This window comes from Tamandua tetradactyla, chromosome 14 (genome assembly GCF_023851605.1).
Source record: "Tamandua tetradactyla isolate mTamTet1 chromosome 14, mTamTet1.pri, whole genome shotgun sequence".
NCBI lineage: Eukaryota > Metazoa > Chordata > Mammalia > Pilosa > Myrmecophagidae > Tamandua > Tamandua tetradactyla.
In genome coordinates, this window is record NC_135340.1 from 22,951,733 (window position 1) to 22,973,167 (window position 21,435).

Sequence of the window (21,435 nt, forward strand, 5' to 3'; positions counted from 1 at the left end):
CTCGAAATCTACCATTGTAGGTTTCCATTGTTTTTTTTTTTCATCTCTTCTACTGTGTCTTTCATTCCCATAAGTTCTGTGATTTGTTTTTTCAGAGTTTCAGTTCCTTCTTTTTGTTCTTTCCTTGCCTTCTTTATATCCTCCCTCAATTCATTGATTTGGTTTTTGATGAGGTTTTCCATGTCTGTTTGTACATTCTGAATTAATTGTTTCAGCTCCTGTATGTCATTTGAATTGTTGGTTTGTTCCTTTGACTGGGCCATATCTTCAATTTTCCTAGTGTGATTTGTTATTTTTTGCTGGCATCTAGGCATTTAATTACCTTAATTAGTTTATTCTGGAGATTGCTTTCACTTCTTTTATCTAGGGTTTTCTTGCTGGATGAATTTGTTGTCTATCTGTTCTTTGACATTCCGTTCAGCTTTATCTGGACCTTTAGCTTAAGTTTTGTTTAACAGAGGAGAATTTTTCACTTCTTGTTTTCTTGTTTCTTTTTAATTTTAATTTTTATTTTTTACATGGGCAGGCACCGGGAATCGAACCCGGGTCCTCGGGCATGGCAGGCAAGCACTCTTACCTGCTGAGCCACCGTGGCCTGCCTGTTTTGTTTCTTGCCCTGCTTGTGTGGTGCCTTTCCCACACACACACACTTAGGAGGGTCTACTTAGATATTATATACCCCAGCCAGATTTTCCCAGACCATACTGGCCTCCTATCAGGAGGAAAGAGTCACCTGCGTCAGTTTTCCCTGAGGGTGAGACCCAGCAGGTTGAAAGACTTTCCTGTGAAGTCTCTGGACTCTGTTTTTCTTATCCTGCCCAGTATGTGGCACTTGTCTGACTGCAGGTCCCACCAGCATAATATGATGCAGTACCTTTAACTTTGGCAGACTCTCCCTGATGGGGGCGTGATGGGGACAGAGGAGAGGTTGTAGGCTGGTTTTAATGGCTTCAGATTACCAAGCCCTGGGGTCTGAATTCCTTGATGGAGGGATTCCATCTGGGTGGACTTCACCCCTCCCCTGGGGAAGGCACAGGCTCCAGATAAGCCCCCAAAAGAGCTCACTTCTGCCTATGCCTGGGGCAGTTCCAGCCTGAAAAGTCCTAGCGCTGTATCCAGAGGCAGTCAAGTCTCTGTAGATACATAGCCACAGAAACCTCTGTTTCCTTCTTTTTTTTTTCCCCCTTTTTCCATCAGCCCTGCCCCCTTGGCACTGGGGCAAAAATGAGCAACCTCTACTTTGATCAGGTTCACCTAAGCTGGGGGCCTAATTTTTGTAGTCAGAATTTGTTAATTAGTTCCACAATTGGCGTTTGATTGTGCCCAGTCCCTGCTGCTAGTAAAGTCCTTTCCTTTCCCCTCTGGGAAGTGGCCTGTGGGAGAGGGGCGCTGGCTGCTGCAGCTTTGGGAACTCACAGTTCTGGGGTTTACTCACAGCCGGTCCAGCTGGTCCAGACTGGGGTACGCTGTGTGTCTGGTCACTGACATGGCCCCAGGAGCTGTTCTGTACTGTTTCTGGTTATTTAGTAGTAGTTCAGGAGGACGAACTAAAATGCGCACATTGTTAAACCGCCATCTTGACCCGGAAGTGTGATGATTGTTATATCTTCTTGGTGAATGGACCTTTTAATTAGTATATAGTGTCTTTCTTTGTCTCTTATGATGTCTTTACATTTGAAGTCTATTTTGTCTGATATTCATGTAGCTACTCCTGCTTTCTTTTGGTTATGACTTACGTGGAAAATCTTTTTCCATCCTTTCCCTTTCATTCTATTTGTATCCTTGTGTCTAAGATGAGTCTCTTATAAATAGCATATAGCTGGATTATGTTTCTTAATCCATTCTGCCAATCTATATCTTTAATTGGTAAGTTTAGTCCGTTAACTTTCAAAGTTATTACTGAAAAGGCGTTTCTTGAATCCAATATCTTATTTTTTTATTTTATTTGTCAGATCTATATATTCTTTTCTGTCTTCCTGTTTGTATTCTTGGAATTACCCTTAGTAGTACTCTTCAATTCTGTCCCCTCCTCTAGACCTCTGTCTCCTGACTTTATTTTTCAGCCAACAGAACTTTAGTATTTCTTGTAGGGCTGGTCTCTTGTTGACAGATTCTTTCAGGGCTTCTTTGTCTGTGAAAACTTTAATTTCTCCCTCAGTTTTGAAGGACAGTTTGGCTGGGTACAGAATTCTTTGCTGGAAGTCTTTGTCTTTCAGGATCTTGGTTATATCATACCACTGCCTTCTCCCCTCTAGAGTGCTAGTTGAGTAGTCTGAACACAGTCTTATTTGGTTTCCCTTCTATGTAGTAGATTATTTTTCTCTTGCCACTTTCAGGATTTTCTACTTCTCTTCAACATTTGACAGACTGATTAGTATGTGCCTTGGGGAACGCCTATTTGTATTTATTCTGTTTGGAGTTCATTGGGCTTCTTTGACTTGTATATTTATGTCCTTTATGAGGATTGGGAAGTTTTTCCCCTTTATATCCTCAACTACTCTTCCTAGCCCTTTACTCTTCTCTTCTTCTGGGACACCAATGATTCTTATATTTGCACTCTTTGTTTTATCTTTCCCTGAAATCCAGTTCTGTTTTTTCTATCTTTCTTGCCATTTGCTGTTTTGAGTTTTCGAAGTCAACTATTCTGTCCTCTGTATATCACTTATTCTTTCTTCTGTCTCATCAAGTCTGATGTTATGTGCCTCTAATATATTTTTTATTTGGTCAGTATAGTCTTTAATCTCTGTGATAGCCACTATTTTTCTATTTATTCTTTCAAATTCCTCTTTATGCTCTTCTATTGTCTTCTTGATCTCCTATATGCCATTTGCTATCCCACTTATGTTATTAAGTAGAGTTGTATGAACATCTTTCATTAGTTGTTCCAACATCTGTGTCTCCTAGTGTTTTAATTTGGGGATTAGGCAGGACTATATCTCTCTACATTGTGATATGCTTAGTGATCTTCTGCTGTCTTCATGGCATGTAAATATCTTGATTGATTTACTTTGAGAGTTGATTTCTTTCAGTAGTCTAAGGCTTTGTGTTTGCAGGATGGTTGTACAGCAGGGAGCAGGGTATGGGATGGGGTGCTCAGTCCAGTGATTTGTTTCAGGTCAGGTATAGTTGCAGCTTGGGTATGTTAAGCTGATGATTGTGAACATTGTGCCCAACGGCCAAGAAGGATGTTGCTGTGCGCATGAACCAGCATATCTCTGGTGTGCACTGGTCTAAGGCACGGAGCCGTTTGTGCTCATGCGTAGAGGTGTGATAGTAGATCTTCATTATGCCTTCATGGATTGGTGGTAGATATGACCTGGCTGCACAGGTCAGCACTTTCTCAGAGTTGGAAGGTGTGGCTGAGGACTGTGTGCTTGCACAGTTCTAAGGCTGTAAAGTGTGGATCCCAGAGCTGAATGATGTGATTGGGGGCCCGTGCTCATGCGTGGGCCTATGAGTGCCGTAAACTGATGCGTAGTGCTCAAGGGTCCAGGTTGATGCTGTGCAGCTCTATGGGCAGGGGGGTGGAGGCAGCTGGAAATGGAGGTTAGTGCCTGCAGCCTTTATACGCTGGCAGCAGCCTGTGAGAACAGGGATGGGGAGGTAGTGCTCTGGAGAGGTGTGCACGAGGTGGGTTGAGCTGTAGTTGGAGTGGGGGTGGTGGACAGGTATGTGCACTGGGGTCTGGTGGGGTGGGGGCACACTGGAGCACAGGGAATAGGAGTGGTGATGGGGTTCGGGTGTGTAGGGTGTGAGGCGAGTCGCCAGTCCCTGGGCTGTGTTGTTGAGGGTAGTGCTCCCAAGGAATGCAGCCTGGCTTATTTCCTAGTCCCAGGCTCCTGTCCATGCCCTCCCGCAGGCTCTACGCCTCTGTGCCACGCTCCAGCTTTCTGCTTCTCAGTTCCTCGGCCTCTGCGACCAGGGTTGCTGTATGTGGTGCAGAAGGGTCTCCCATGTCTGCTGCACTCCTGAGGTGCTGCCTCAGTTGCCGTCCTGTTCCTTCTCTGACTTTAACTTTGAAAACGGTTAACTTTGAGCTACTTTCTCTATTCAGCCATCTTCCCCAATGTTGCAAGATTTAAAATATATAATTTGTAATTTCTGGACATCATGTCAATATGAATGAAATAGTTTTTACATGTTAATTTTAATTTTCTAATCTGATTTTAGAAAATCACAATGATATGGATTTACCCTTAACTTCCATCAATAAAAAATTCTACTCAAATTTTATAAATGTTTTCTATACTATGTTTATCAAAGTGAAAGGTATAAAGGGATTTAACTTTTCTTTTTAAATAAAATGTCTAGTCAGTAGCACTTTCATCTTCTAGAAATTAGAAATCACAAGTAATATTGTTTTCTAAAAAATACAATTGACTAAAAATTGCCAAAATTTCTTAGGGAATCTGGAAGCCTCGTGCACTTATAGTGGGGAGAATTTATTCCAATGGCAGGATAAAAGTAATTCCATTGAATTTATTTATTGCTAAAAGAGGTGAATGCCACAGCCCAGCTGATCACCTAGCATGATGCTCTTTGCAAAAAGTACATCTTCAGTAAATATTTCTTTAATGAATGGACATCATTAAAATGATGCTATAATACTAGTATTGATGGTGAATGTAAGGGAAGGACTATATGGAAGTAAAAGAGAGAGTGAAGAAAAGAGGACATAAAGGACTTTGTAAATGGAATTTTTGGAAAACCATTGGATTAACCTGTGCTTCAGTAAAAGAGAATTTGCATGTTTTATATTTTTTGCAGATTTTGAGGATTCATTCTTTTTTGGTGGTGGCATTCAGGTTTCTAATAAATGCTTGTTTTTTTTCTCTAGGTATTTGTTTTCCTTTTTGTGTGTGTTTGTGTGTTGTTTTATAAATGCAGTAAATTTGGGGATTTAGTAAGAGTTTTGTTTCCTAAGTAAAGTGTTCATGGTACTAAATCTAGGCTGGATCTCAGCTAAATATATAGTTTTATTATATGAAGTGTGATAGAAAAGTTAGCAGAATGCTTTCCATGTTTGGCTCTGGTAATCTTTTACACCTTATAATCACACTTTATTTAAAAATAAAATACAATATGAAGCAGCCTGAATGTTCACTGGTTATGTGTATAGCTAATTTGTATGTATGTCATCCTGTCAATATTTGTACATTGTTACATAACTTACATACTTAAGATTTACTTTTTCTTTTATTTTAAGACTTTCTTCAATATTAAAAATATATGGAAGTCCTTTGAAAACACCATCAATAGTTTATAGACAAAGACTTTATGAGCTATTGATTTTATTGCCTCCTGAAACCTATGAAGGTAGGTACGTTAGACCAAAATGTTTAACTGTTTTGGCTAATACAGTGCCTGGAAAATACAGTCGCTCTATGAATACTTACTTAATGAATTAATCATATGGCAGTTACTTATTGACTTGTTTCTAGGAGGGCTAGCATTTTTACTTAATCCATGTGTTCACAATTTTATAGTGAATGAAATAAATTTTAAAATAAAACCCCTACTACTTCATGTCTTGCTTTCTACTCTTTTCTGGGGAAAAACTCTTTACTGTGTTAAGGAGATAGTGAATCACAGAAACTTGATTCTACTCCAGGGTTTTTGTGTAAAATATATAATGCAGATCTACTAGAAGTTTGGCCATCCCTAGTTTCCTTCTAGAGTGATTATTCTGTTCTTTATACACCTAGATTGGAGTTTAATATTGAACTATCAGGTTTTAATTTATTATATAATGTTTATAATGTAATTTTCACACTTAAGAGACTGAAAGGTGACTTTGGGTTACTAGAACACTGCAGTTGGTAAGATAGACTTGCCCCCTCGTTTAAAATTTGTCTTAAAATATATCTAGAAAATTTAAAATATAATTGTAAGGAGAGTTATAACAGAGAAGATAAGATTTAGTTAACAAATATGACTGCTGAATCACTATAATGATATTTTTTTTAGCTTCCAGTGTTTTGGAGAAGCTAGAAGGAAAAACCTGAAAATGTGGAATGGTAACCCATACCAAACTTTAAAATCTGTTCTATAACTATTTGTTAAAATGTACTTTGAAAATTATTGCTTTTTTCTTTTTTTGTATATATATATATATTATATTTCACAATAAAAATCTTTTTAAAAATGTAATACAAATGTACACTCATGACATACTGTCCAATATTTTAGGAAGCTAAACAATTAAAAGTCTTCTTTACTTTCCTATTTTCTGATCTTTCTCAAAGCTAATCACCATTCACACTGTCCTGTGGGTGCAGTGAAAAAAGGTGGTAGGCTTCTCTTACCATGTATAATAAATGTACTTTGTTTTAATTTTTTCGCATTATATGATATGCACACCATTTTGCACCTTGCTTTTTTCACTATCTTCATACAGTAGTATATAGAGATGAACTTCATAGTTTAAATGGCTGAATAGAATTCCAGGGTGTAGATGGTCCAGAAATTTTTTATATAGACCTCTGTCTGTAAACATTTAATTAATTAATTAATATTTTTACATGTTGCTATCTGTAAGGTGTATTTCTAAAGGTAGAGTTGCTGGTTTACCCTTCAAAGTGACTGCACTCATTTATACTTCCTAGCATGAAAGTGAGTTATATTCAATACTGTGTACCTATACATTTTAAAATTTTGGTAGTACTAAATATTACAGGGGGAAAAATGGTATTTATATGTTTTGACTTACATTTTAAAGATTATGAGTGAGATTGAGCTTTTTTCCCTTCTCTGTGGCCTGTTTATTCTTATCCTTGCCCATTTTTCTGTTAAGTTGTTGATCTTTTTCGTGCTTATTTATATAAGCCCATAGTAAGTTAGAAAAAAAGTATTGTACAAAAATATATTGCTACTAATATTAAATAATTCAAGATCCTCATTTTTTACCAGTATTCTTTCATGTTTCATTTGTTATAAAGACATTCATGACTTATATTTTCTTAATTTAAAAAAATTGTATTTTCAATACTTGTGTTTAGATACTAGTTTTAAAAGGCGAAAGTTAAAAGTTGTCTTATATGGAAACGCCTATTTTTTTTTCAGTCTTGATCATTTTCATTCAACCGTATTAAATTGACTATTATTTCAGGCATATTTCTTGTAAAAATACTACATTTATTTACTTGTATTTTTTTTCCTCAAATAGATACTATATATGCCATATTAATTTAAAATATTAATATATAACTTGTTTCCTGGCCTTTATCATTATGTGAGTGATCTTGTTTCCATCGTCTCTCTTCCTGGTTCCCAGATTTATCTAGCAAAATGTTTGACATAACATAAGTATTTAGGATATGCTTCTGAAGAATTGAATTCATTAATACATGTCTGTTTCTCAGAAACTATATCAAAAGAACTGTTGCTATATGTCAGGCACTGTGCTAGATATTGTATGTAGTATATCTAATTTATTAGGATAATACAATGAACTAGTTACTTTTTTCTCATTTGACAGATAAAGGCTCAGAGAGTTTACAAAACTGTATCAAATAAATAGTGGAATCATGATTGAAACATAGGTCTATCTCTGCTGTGCTGCCTCTTTATTTAGAAACAACCTGTTAGAGACCTAATAAGTATTCAGAGCTTAGTGATAAACCTGTCTCATTCTGTTGTCTCAAAATAAAAGTTAGGATGGGCCACAGTGGCTCAGGAGGCAGAGTGTTCGCCTGCCATGCCAGAGGACCCAGGTTCGATTCCCGGTGCCTGCCCATGTAAAAAAAAGATAAAATAAAAAATAAAAGTTACCTACTAGATATCTAGTAAAAAGCTTAGAGATGATTTCTTTGTCCTATAACTCAGCTGTTAGGCTGAGGCAAAATCAGTTCCCTTTAGGTTTTGTATCAGTTTTTACAATTACTGTTTTTGAAATTTATTTTCAAACTTCAAATGAAAAGATAGATTTTTTTCTTCAAGTCTTCATAAAGCATGTAGGCATACTTAATATTTATAAGAATGCTTGTTCTCTTTTAGTCAAACACAAGAAGATCAATTTAAAATCTGTGGTGTATAAATGATAATAAATGATAACATAAGCCCTGAAGGATTTAAATTAGGGGGAGGAAAGTATGTTTTATTGGAGTTTGAAAATGTAATCAGGAGTCCTAAAGGAATAATGAATGTATAAGCATATATATTCAAATGAATTTCAGTGTTACTTAGGAGACAAAGTCAGCACTTAAGAACTTCTTGAAAAAAAATCTAATTTCACCGTGTCTTTTTCAAGTATATTTATTTTTCTCAATCAATTAAAGTAGACAGATTAAAGAAAGAAAAAATTTATAGAAAAATGAATGAAAATATTTTTCATTCATTTCAAAAGGAAATGGTAGTCTTTAAATTTATTCCTTTACTTAAAAGTAACAAAAAGTTTTAATGATTAAAGCAAGTTAGTTTATACAATGATATGGTAAGAAATCGCTTTCATAACCAGGAAAGTATTTAAGAATTTAAATAACCTCTTCATGGTTGCTCAGCAGATAATCACTTCTGTCCTAATAGTGAATTTTTTGAAACTTTTATAGTAATATTGGGTTCTTAGTTTGTATTTACCATCTTGGTTTTGATGTGGACTTCCTTTGAAAAATTTTAACATTATCTACACGGAAAATATCTTCACATTACCAACAAAATGCTAAGGATGGCTTTCTACAACAAACTCATATTTGCATTTTAAAATCTAATTATAAGTACTTCATTGAGGGATCAGGGACAGTTTGGTGAGTACTCACTTTAACTGAGAAATGGAGATTTACCACTATTTTCTTATTTTGTTGTAGTAGCAACATACCTTGCATATTGTACTGTCACCAAAATTATTTTGCTGAGCATTATATACTGGTAATTTACCTTATAGATGTTACTTTGAGCAACTTCATTTGTTTCTTTAAGCCTTCACAGATACCTGCTCATCCTGCTTGTCCCCCTGTTCCTGTATATAATTTCTCCTTTCTCAAAAACTAGCAATACTTTTGTTTTTATCTTTTATTGAAACAGAGTACTTCCTACCTTTATGTTATTTTTAAGTTCTTATGTCCCATATTTTATACGTTTTTATAGCTTTTTGAAAGGGAGGATTAAATACAGTAATATTTTTTTCTTTGTAGCATTTTACACACAGTTCTAATGAAAGAATGAATGACTGAATGAGTATATTGGTTAAAAGTTCAGGTTCTAGAGCCTGACAGTAGGTTTCAGCCTGACTCTACCATGTAATTGCTTTGTGGTCATGGGCAAGTATTAAATTCTCTGTTGCTGTTGTTACAAAGCAATAGTAACGACCTTAGGAGATGATTATGAGGATTATATGTAAAATCTTTAGAACATTTCCAGACATATAATAAGTCCTACTTAAAAATAACTGTTTGTAATTCTGCTGGTACTGCTACTAATGATAAAGAAAATGATAGCAGATGAATGCTTCATAACTCATCTTACCACTTCTAATAAGTAGACATAGTCCCAGTCTCATTTCATCTTAATGCATTATTCATAGGAATGTGAAAGAATATTTCTCTAGACCATTTTTACTCATTCCGAAAGTACTTGCAGAGGTCGTTTGTGCTCTAGCAGAGGCCATTTATGCTCTATGTAGAGAAAATTTTTATTGAAAATCATCAGAAATAAAGATAAAACATTTCTCAATGAAAATTTAGGTCAATGTGATAAATGAAAAAATTTTTCAAAAGGTGTATGTAAGAGACAACTAAATGCATATCCTTATGAAATAACATCACACCATGCCTGTGATGCAGTCTGCTATCCTCTTTCCGCCCTCCCAAAAGTCAGTCCTCTCTAGATCCAGCTACCAATTTTACAGACATACAGACTATAGAGTCAAATTAAACTACATCAGAGTGTAGTCATAAAACTCCAGACTGTAGACACTTCTATAATACAAGTAATATTATTTCTTTGAACAAATTATAAGGAAAAAAGTTTGAGGGAGAACTTTAGATTAAAAGAACCCTTTAACTTTAGGGAGGTACAATAAAATATTTATGGATGAAATATTATCTAGGGGTTGCTTCAAAATAACGAAGGGGAGGCTAGGATAGTAGATAGGGATTCAGGTGAAACAGGATTGATCTAGCTGGTGAACTAAGTGATAAGCACTAATGCTATTATGTCTCCTTTTGTATATGTTTGAAACTCTCCAGAATAAATTCTCCATGCTTATAAATTTTTTTCAAGCATATGTGTTTTAAACAGATATATAATTCATTTATAGGATAGTTTCCAAGGAGGAGATATAGAATCTTTGGCTATGATATATTAAATTGCCAATGTGTAGATTAATGTCTCCACCTGGATATTTTAAATCCCAAACTCTTACCAGATAATTGCTAATACTATACTGGTAATTACTATTTTTCTGTGGCTCAACAGGAAACTTCTGTACTATACTCAAAGAGCTGGCTGCTGACCTGACTGCCCCTGATATCCAGGTGACAGCATCCACATTTTTGCTTCCACCCCTCTGTCATAAGGATGATCTTTTGATATTGAGTCCTTTGCTACAAGAGACTGACCATAGATTTATTGAAGAACAGGTATGGTCATTTTTCAATAACACTCGGATAGGTTCATGTTCTGAGCAGTGATTTAAAAACCTGATGTGCCATTCTTTTCCTTAGCTCCTGCTTGGTAATGGTGTTGCTTGTGGAAGTCTCGAATATGACCCTTATTCTATATATGAGAACGATGTAGAGGGAAATTCGGTGCCTAAGCCCCTCCCTCCAACACTATCCGTTATTAGCTCTGCAGTCAAGCTCTTTGGAGTTGTATGTGCTCATGTGCGAGAAGCTCAGAGGTAAACATCTTCAGTAGTTAACTTATCCTGAAATATAATATGTAAATTGGTTCAGTGAATGCATGATAGAGAATTGGAGTATAAGAAGACTGTTGTCAGGAGGTCTCATTGATTTCATATAGATGACAGATAAAGATGAGATGAAGGCTCTTATTTATTCACTTGGCTGATATTTAATAAGAAATGATTAAATGCCTAAAACTGCTAGACTCTATTGTGGATACAATACTTTATCCACAGTTAATCCGTTATCAAATTGGAAGAACAAATGAAAACGTCAATAATGACTCAGTAAGATTGATTTATGAGCTATTGTTACAAGGGAAAAGTTTGCTGAAAAGCACCATCTACTGGGCAGGCCAGGAAAGCGCAGCATCAGGGAGCCATCAGAAAGGCTTTTGGGAGTCTCTCCTGAGCCTTTCACCAGGGCTTTTTGAAACTGGTCTGCACCCTCTTCATGGGTCCTTCGCCCTGTTTTGGCTGGGAAATACTAACTTAGGAAAGTCATCTCTGGGGTGACCCACCTCCCAGAATTTGCCTTCCAGGCAAAAGCAGCTATAGGCAATAAAGGGAGAGTAAGAGAATCCATATTAAGAATCAAAAAACAAACAGAACTTATCAAGATTCCCAGAAAAGGATCAGAGGAAAGTTAGTTTCCCCTGGGGGTGAAACAATTACACAAATAGTGCAATCTTATTAATGGAACTGCATACCCAGGGCAATAATCAGATGAAAAAGAGCTGACAAAATCTGATCATCGGAAATTCTAAAGGTCTAGAATATATTGAACCAAGTGTTGAAGAAGAGCCTTAACACAAAGGCAATCAACAATAAAGCTCTAAGTGAGAGAAACTGACCTTCACAGTAAACTCATCAAAATAATTGTATACCTAGACATCAGCAAGAAATTACAAGCCATACTAAGAAACAGGAAGATATGGCTCAGTCAAGAGAATAAATTAAAACTTCAAAGGAGATACAGAATTTGGAAAAATGAATCAAAGTTGAACAAACAAATCTCCTAAATAAATTCAAGGAGATGATGGAAAACAGGGCTAAAGAGATAAGGGGCATTACGAAAACACTGTGTGAGCATAAAAGAGAATTTGGAAGTGTGAAAAGAGACATAACAGATCTTATAGGAATGAAAGGCAAAACAGAGGTTAAAAATTCACTAGAGGTATACAACTGCGGATTTGACAGGCAGAAGAAAGAATCAGCGAATTAGAAGATAGGACAATCGAAATCTCCCAGACAAAAGAGCAAATTGAGCAACATCTCAGTGAATTGAATGACAGAACAAATTGTAAAAACATAGGTATCTTGGGTGTCTCAGAAGAAGAGAAGAGAAAAGGGGCAGGAAGAGTTATTTGAAGAAATAATGGCTGAAAATTTCCCAACTCTTATGAAAGGCATAAATATACATCTCCAAGAAGCACTACATACTCCAAACAAATAAATCCTAATAGACCTACTCTGAAACTCATATTATTCAGAATGTCAGATGCCAAAGATAAAGAGAGAATCCTGAAAACGAGAAAAGCAATTCATCACATATAAGGGAATAATAATAAGATTAAGTGCCTGTTTCTCAGAAACCATGGAGGCAAGAATGCAATGATATGATATATTTGAGATACTGAAAGTGAAAAAAATGCCAGGCAATAATTCTTTATCCCACAAAATTGTCTTTCAAAAATGAGGGGGAGTTTACCCTTCATGGAACATGACATCCAGGAATGAAAGTCTTCCTAGTGGCATGGGAGATGACCCCAAGGGATGAGCCTAGCCCTGGCACCATATTATCAACAATGCTATCCTGACTAAAAGGGGGAAAAGAAGTGTAACAAATAAGGTACCAGTGGCTGAGAGAGTTCATATAGAGTCAAGAGGCTATGCTGGAGGTCACGCTTACACACGTTTCAGTTAGACATTGCTGCCTGTCATAACTTGCCAAACCCTAACTCAAACCATTCCTGCCAATCCCAAAGAATACCTAGGGTATTATATAAGATTCTACAAAGGTTCCATGCACTAAGGTAACTTGCCAAAACCTGCAACCTCCAGATGGGTCCCTGGATCAGATAAATCCTGAAATGCAGATGGTCAGCCCTCACAGAACATTAGCCAGTTCCATCCCCATATTCCATATTATCGACAGCCCCTTCCATCATGAAAAAGTTAGAATGGGCACAGCCCAAATACCCCTAAAGAGTGGGAGAAAGATCAAAGGTGATTCTGGAGTTATACAGAGAAGGTCAGGTTTAATAAATGAGTGTCAGTGCTGAATCATTATACTGATATTTCTTTTAGCCTCCAGTACCTTAGAGCAGCTAGAATTAAAAACCTAAAATTGTAAAATTGTAACCCATACTAAACTCTGGAATCTGTTCTACAGCTAGTTGTTGTGATGTACTTTAAAATTTATTGCTTTTGTGAATATATATTATTTAAAGAGAAAGAGGAGTATAACACAGAGGATAGGATTTAACAAATGAGTATGAGTGCTGAATTACATTGTACATAAATATATAGATACATAATATATAATATTATAGTAGAGTATATTGATGTTTCTGTTGGTCTCCAGTGTATTGGAGCAGCTAGAAGAAAAAATGAAAAACCATGAAACTATAACCCGTACCAAACTTTAAAATCTGTTCTATAACCACTTGTTAAAATGTACTTGGAAATTTACTCGGGTTTTTTGTGTATATATTTCATAATAAAAAGAAAAGTTAAAAAAAATGAGGGGGAATTTAAAATATTCAGATAATCAGAAACTGAGAGAGTTTGTCGACAAGAGACTAGACCTACAAGAATACTAAAGGGAATTCTGAGGGCTGAAAGGAAAGACAAGGAAGAGAGTCTTGGAGGAGAGCATAGAAATAAAGATTATCAGTAAGGGTATATAACAGGGTAAAAAGCAAGGGAACAATAAGATAGGACATTTAAAACCAGAGGATAAAATGGTTGACGTAAGTACTATCTTTGCAGTACTGGCATTGAATTTTAATGGGTTAAACTCCCAAATTAAAAGATACATATTGGCAGAATGGATAAAAAGGTATGATCCATCTATATGCTGTCTATAATAGACTCACCTTTGACCCAAGGGCACAAATAAATTGAAACTGAAAGATAGGGAAAAGATCATACAAACAGTAACCTAAAACAGAGCTGGATTAGCTATATGAGTATCAGACAAAATGTACTTTAAATGCAAATCTGTAATGAGAGACAGAGGACACTATATATTAATAAAAGGGATAGTCCACCAAGAAGAAATAACAATAATAAATATTTATGCAAGTAATCAGGTTTCCTCCTAGTACTTATGCAATCAGTGACAAAACTGACAGGAGAAATAGATGTCTCCACAGTAATAGTTGGATATTTCAATACACCATTCACATCAATAGATAGAACATCTAGACAGAGGATCAATAAGGAAACAGAGAAATTGATTAAGATGATAAATGAGCTAGACCTAACATACATACACAGAATATTGCACCCCCAAATAGCAGGATGTATGTTCTTCTCAGGAGCTTATGAGTTACTCCAAGACAGACCACATGTTGGATCACAAAAAAAGTCTCAATAAATTTTAAAAGACTGAAATGATTCAAAGCACTTTTTCTGACCATAATGGAATGAAGCTGAAAATCAATAACAGGTGGAGAACAGAAAGCAATCAGTTGGTCTATGAAAAAATTGTGAGAGAAGTCAGTAAATATCTTGAGACAGATGAAAATAAGTACACAGCATATCAAAACTTACGGGATGCAGTGAAGGCAATGCTAAGAGGGAAATTTATAGCCCTAAATGCCTACGTTAAAAAAAAATAAGAGGCAGGGCAAGATGGCAGTGTGGTGAGGAGTGGAATTTGGTCTGTCCTCTAGGGCAACTTGTAAATGGCTAGGCACTGTGGAGCAGCTGTTTGGGGGTCTTCAGTGACCATTTGTACAATGTGGACCACGCAGGGAACAGTGAAACAACTGAGATCCCACTCAGAACTGTGAGTCTCCCTAAACTGTGGTAGCTAGCACTCCTTTCCCACAGGCACAGCAGGCTGGTTCTCCAAGGGAATGAGAGGCCCGTCTCAGCCCACTGGGACCAGCTGCCCTACTGGCTACTGAAAATAGCCACCTGGCTGAAAATAGCCAGACACTGGGATCACTGCTCCTTCCCATCTCTGCACCATCTTGCTCAGCTGGCTGCCATAGTTGGGGAGAGGCAGGACTGAGGGGAAGAATGCCGTCTGTTTAGAAGCCTCAAGTTAGAAGAGCACAAATATAAGAATCATTGGGGCCATGCTGAGTGGTGATGGCCAGAGCTGCTAGCTGCATCCAAGGCCAGGCCCTGTGAGGGTTTGAGCTCACCTTGCCCTTGGGCAACATGAGTATCCCTGAGGGTAGAAAACTTTTATTCACACTTAGACATGCTCCTCATCCCCACCTTTTGGGAGAGGGCAGGAATAATAATAGTAGCTAATATTTACTGAAACTTCACTAAATGCCAGGCACTGAGCCAAAAGTCTTAACTTTGTGATATCCTTGAATCTTTGAGCTCTGGAGTTAAGCAGCTCGCATCTTAAGGAAGAGAAAAATCAAACCAGATGCCAGTGGTGGTGCTGTTGTCAAGACCAATGCTAATGCAGAGAAGACAGATGAAGAAGAGAAAGAGGACAGAGCTGCCCAGTCCTTACTTAATAAGCTGATCAGAAGCAACCTTGCTGATAACACAAACCAATTAGAAGTCCTGCAGCAGGATCCAAATTATCCTCTCTACTCAGTGAAGTCTTTTGAAGACTTTCACTTGAAACCACAGCTTCTCCAGGGAGTCTATGCCATGGATTCAACCATCCTTCAGAGATACTAGAGAATCTTTGAAGATTCTCTTGCCTTTGATGCTTGCTGAACCTCCACAGAACCTGATTGCCCAGTCTCAGTCCATTGCTGGTAAAACAACTGCCTTTGTATTGGCCATGCTCAGCCAAGTAGAACTTGTAAACAGATACCCCCAGTGTTTGTGCCTCTCCCTAACCTATGAGCTCACCCTTCAAACAGGGAAAGTGATAGAGCAGGTGGGCATATTTTATCCTGAACTGAAGCTAGCTTATGCTGTTTGAGGCAGTAAGTTGGAAAGAGGTCAGAAGATCACTGGGCAGATTGTCACAGGTACCCTTGGGACTGTCCTGGACTGTTGCTCCAAGCTCAAGTTCATCAACCCCAAGAAGGTCAAGGTCTTTGTCTAGATGAGGCTGATGTGATGATTGCTACCCAGGGCCACCAAGATCAGAGCATACAGATGATGCTGCACAGAAACTGCCGGGTGCTGCTTTTCTCTGCCACCTTCCAAGACTCTGTTTGGAAATTTGCCCAGAAAGTGGTCCCAGACCGAAACATTATCAAACTGAAGTGTGAGGAGGACACTGGATACCATAAAGCAGTATTACATCCTATGCAATAACCGAGAGACAAAGTTCCAAGCCTTATGCCCTGTATTGATGTGGAACAAGTGTCTGTCGTCATCAACTTTGATCTTCCTGTGGACAAGGGTGGGAACCCAGACAACAAGACCTGCTGCACTGCATTGGGCCCACTGGCCTCTTTAGCAAGATGGGCCTGGCAGTGAACATGGTAGACAGCAAACATAGCATGAATATCCTGAGCAGAATACAGGAGCATTTTAATAAGAAGATAGGAGGATTGGACTCAGATGATTTGGATGAAATTGAAAAAATAGCCATTTGAACAGCTCCACCAGGGTTGGTACCCACCCTTGGCACTCCCCCTGCAGGGAGACAAGTGCTTTCCTAGCATAGACCTCAGCAGCGGTCACCACAAAGGTGAAGGCACAAGCAGAGAGAAACTACCTACCTGATTTTAAATTACGTTTGGACTTGATAAAAATGTGTGAATATGATAGGGGAAGGTAGAAAAAAATTATTTACACAACTTTTGAGGATTAGGCATGAATACACTGAAATTTACCCTTTGGGGAAAAAAAACCAAAGAGAGAATCATTGGTGTCCCCAAAGGAGAAGAGAAGAGTAAAGGGCTAGAAAAGTTAGTAGAAGAGATACTGGGACAAAACTTCCCAACTCTTAAAAAAGACATTAATATGCAAATCAAAGATAGCCATTGAATCCTAAATAGAATAAATCCAAGACACCTACTAATCAGACTGTCAAATGTTGAAGAGAAGTAAAAAGTCCTAAAAGCAACAAGAGAGAAATGATTCACTATATACAAGGGAAACCAACTGAATTTGACCACTCAACAGGCACCATGGAGGAGAGAAGGCAGTGGTATAATAAATGTATTTAAGATCCTGAATGAGAAAGACTTCAAGCCAAGAGTCCTTCCATCCAAATTGTTCTTCAAAATTGAGGGAGTCACAAATGATAGTCTAAGCCTACTTAAAATTAGGCGTAAGAGTCACCCCCAGAAAACCTCTTTTGTTGCTCAGATGTGACCTGTCTCTCAGCCAACATGGCAGGCAAGCTCACTGCCCCCCGCCCCCCGCCTCTGTGAGGGACATGACTCCTAGGGGTGTAAACCTCCCTGGCAGCATGGGACAGAAATCCTAGAATAAGCGAGGACTCAGCATCAAGGGATTGAGAAAACCTTCTCAACTGAAGGGGGAAAGAGAGAAATGAGACAAAGTGTCATTGGCTGAGAGATTTCAAATAGAGTTGAAAGGTTACCCTGGAGGTTATTCTTACACATTATATAGATAACCCCTTTTTAGTTTAAGGTGTGTTAGAGAGGCAGAGGACCTAAAATTGTAGAGCTGTGTTCTAGTAGCCATGTTTCTTTAAGGTGATTGTATAATGATATAGCTTTCACAAAGTGACTGTGTGATTGTGAAAACCTTGTTCTAATGCTCCTTTTGTCTATGGTATGGACAGATGAGTAAAAATATGGATTAAAAATAAATAAATAATAGGGAAAACAATTGTTAAAATAAATTGGGTAGAGGGAAATACTAGTGGCCAATGAGAGGGAAGGGTAAGGGGTATGGTATGTAGAGTTTTTTCTTTTTTCTTTTTATTTCTTTTTCTGGAGTGATGTAAATGTTCTAAGAAATGATCATAGTGATGAATACAACTATGTGATGATATTGTGAGTCATTGATTGCATACCAAGTATGGAATGTTCATACATTAAGAATGTTTTGTGTTGTATGTTGATTGGTTTTAGTAATAAAAAATTTTTAAAAAATAAAAATTGAAGGAGAGATTAAAATCTTCTCAGACAAAGGCTGAGAGAATTTGCCAACAAGAGACCTATCCTACAAGAAATTCTAAAGGAAGTTCTATAGGCTGCAAAAGAAAAAAAAAGGACCAGAAAGGAAGGTCTGGAGGAGGACACAGAAATGAAGAGTAGCAGTAAGGGTAAATTAAAGGATAAAAAGAAATAAAAATAAACCAGAAAAGAATATATAGATCTGACAAATAAAAACTAAAAGGGATAAAATGATAGATACAAGAACTGCCTTTACTGTAATAGCTTTGAATGTTATTACTAAACTCACCAATTAAAAGATACTGATTGGAATAAGTTTAACTAAAGAGACAAAAAACCTATATAAAGAAAACTACAAAAAAACTGTTCAAAGAAATCACAGAAGACCTAAATAGATGGAAGGGCATACCGTGTTCATGGATTGGAAGACTAAATATAGTTAAGATGTCAATCCTACCTAAATTGATTTACAGATTCAATGCAATACCAATCAAAATCCCAACAACTTATTTTTCAGAAATAGAAAAACCAATAAGCAAATTTATCTGGAAGGGCAGGGTGCCCCAAATTGCTAAAAACATCTTGAGGGAAAAAAACGAAGCTGGAGGTCTCGTGCTGCCTGACTTTAAGGCATATTATGAAGCCACAGTGGTCAAAACACCATGGTATTGGCATAAAGATAGATATATCGACCAATGGAATCAAATAGAGTGCGCAGATATAGACCCTCTCATCTATGGACATTTGATCTTTGATAAGGCAGTCAAGCCAACTCACCTGGGACAGAACAGTCTCTTCAATAAATGGTGCCTAGAGAACTGGATATCCATATGCAAAAGAATGAAAGAAGACCCATCTCTCACACCCTATACAAAAGTTAACTCAAAATGGATCAAAGATCTAAACATTAGGTCTAAGACCATAAAACAGAGGAAAATGTTGGGAGATATCTTATGAATCTTACAACTGGAGGTGGTTTTATGGACCTTAAACCTAAAGCAAGAACACTGAAGAAGAAAATAAATAAATGGGAGCTCCTCAAAATTAAACACTTTTGTGCATCAAAGAACTTCATCAAGAAAGTAGAAAGACAGCCTACACAATGGGAGACAATATTTGGAAATGACATATCAGATAAAGGTCTAGTATCCAGAATTTATAAAGAGATTGTTCAACTCAACAACAAAAAGACAGCCAACCCAATTACAAAATGGGAAAAAGACTTGAACAGACACCTATCAGAAGAGGAAATACAAATGGCCAAAAGGCACATGAAGAGATGCTCAATGTCCCTGGCCATTAGAGAAATGCAAATCAAAACCACAATGAGATATCATCTCACACCCACCAGAATGGCCATTATCAACAAAACAGAAAATGACAAGTTCTGGAGAGGATGCGGAGAAAGAGGCACACTTATCCACTGTTGGTGGGAATGTCAAATGGTGTAACCACTGTGGAAGGCAGTTTGGCGGTTCCTCAAAAAGCTGAATATAGAATTGCCATACGACCCAGCAATACCATTGCTGGGAATCTACTCAAAGGACTTAAGGGCAAAGACACAAACGGACATTTGCACACCAATGTTTATAGCAGTGTTATTTACAATTGCAAAGAGATGGAAACAGCCAAAATGTCCATCAACAGAAGAGTGGCTAAACAAACTGTGGTATATACATACGATGGAATATTATGCAGCTTTAAGACAGGATAAACTTATGAAGCATGTAATAACATGGATGGACCTAGAGAACATTATGCTGAGTGAGTCTAGCCAAAAACTAAAGGACAAATACTGTATGGTCCCACTGATGTGAACAGACATTCGAGAATAAATTTGGAATATGTCATTGGTAACAGAGTCCAGCAGGAGGTAGAAACAGGGTAAGATAATGGGTAATTGGAGCTGAAGGGATACAGACTGTGCAACGGGACTAGATACAAAAACTCAAAAATGGACAGCACAATAATACCTAACTGTAAAGTAATCATGTTAAAACACTGAATGAAGCTGCATCTGAGCTATAGGTTTTTGTTTTGTTTCGTTTTGTTTTGTTTTTACTATTATTACTTTTATTTTTTTCTCTATATTAACATTCTATATCTTTTTCGGTTGTGTTGCTAGTTCTTCTAAACCGATGCAAATGTACTAGGAAACGATGATCATGCATCTATGTGACGATGTTAAGAATTACTGATTGCATATGTAGAATGGTATGATTTCTAAATGTTGGGTTAATTTCTTTTTTTCCGTTAATTAAAAAAAAAGAGAGAGAAGGGGTAATTGGAGCTGAAGGGATACAGACTGTGCAACAGGACTGGATATAAAAACTCAGAAATGGACAGCACAATACTACCTAATTGTAATGCAATTATGTTAAAACATTGAATGAAGCTGCATGTGAGGTATAGGTTTTTTTTCTCTCTATTATCATTTTAATTCTTATTCTGTTGTCTTTTTATTTCTTTTTCTAAATCGATGCAAATGTACTAAGAAATGATGAATATGCAGCTATGTGATGATATTAAGAATTACTGATTGTACATGTAGAATGGAATGATTTCTAAATGTTTTGTTAATTTTTTTTAATTAATAAAAAAAAAGAAAAAAAAAGATACTGATTGGCAGAATGGATTTAAAAATATGATGTATCCATATACTGCTTATGAAAGACTCATCTTAGACCCAAGGAAATAAATAGATTGAAAGTGAAAGGATGGAAAAAGATCATCTGTGTAAGCTGTAACCAAAAGAAAGCAGGAGTAGCTATACTAATACCAGCTAAAATGGACTTTAAATGTACAGATGTCATAAGAGACAAGGAAGGACACTGCATATTAATAAAGGTACAATTCATCAAGAGGAAATAAGATTCATAAATGTTTTTGCCCCCAATCAAGGAGCTTCAAAGTATATAAGACGAACATTGGCAAAACTGAAAGGAACAATAGAACATTTCAACAATACTGGGAGACCCAATACACCACTCTTCTTTATAGAAGATAAACCAGAGAGGATCAATAAGAAAATAGAGAACTTAAAAACAATGTGAGAAATGAGTTGGACCTGACAGACATAGAGATCACTACACCCCCAAAACACCAGGATATACATTCTTCTCTGGTGCTTGTGGAACATTCTCCAGGATAGATTATATGCTGGGACAAAAAGCAGGTCTTTATAAATATAATAAGATAGAAATTATTCAGAGCATTTTCTCTGACCACAAGGGAATGACGCTGGAAATTAACAACTACCAAAGAACCAGAACTTTCATAAATATATGGAAATTAAAAAACACACTCTTAATCACTGGGTCAAAGAAGAAATTGCTAGAGAAATAG

At 36.9% G+C, this 21,435-nt stretch overlaps 1 protein-coding gene and 1 pseudogene across 6 annotated transcripts in view; both read left to right on the plus strand.

The window, feature by feature from the left end:
- Positions 1-21,435, plus strand: part of HEATR5A (HEAT repeat containing 5A) — a 216,380-nt gene that overhangs the window by 103,330 nt on the left and 91,615 nt on the right. For all 6 annotated transcript variants that reach the window (XR_013162228.1, XM_077127002.1, XM_077127001.1 and 3 more), the window contains exons 14-16: positions 5,207-5,316; positions 10,411-10,574; positions 10,659-10,834. Coding sequence is in view for 5 of the 6 variants with exons in the window: in XM_077127002.1 (XP_076983117.1) it covers positions 5,207-5,316; positions 10,411-10,574; positions 10,659-10,834 (450 nt within the window). In the remaining variant the exon portion in view is untranslated. The remainder of the gene's footprint in view (positions 1-5,206; positions 5,317-10,410; positions 10,575-10,658; positions 10,835-21,435) is intronic.
- On the plus strand, positions 15,236-18,546 carry LOC143656469 (ATP-dependent RNA helicase DDX19B-like; annotated as a pseudogene).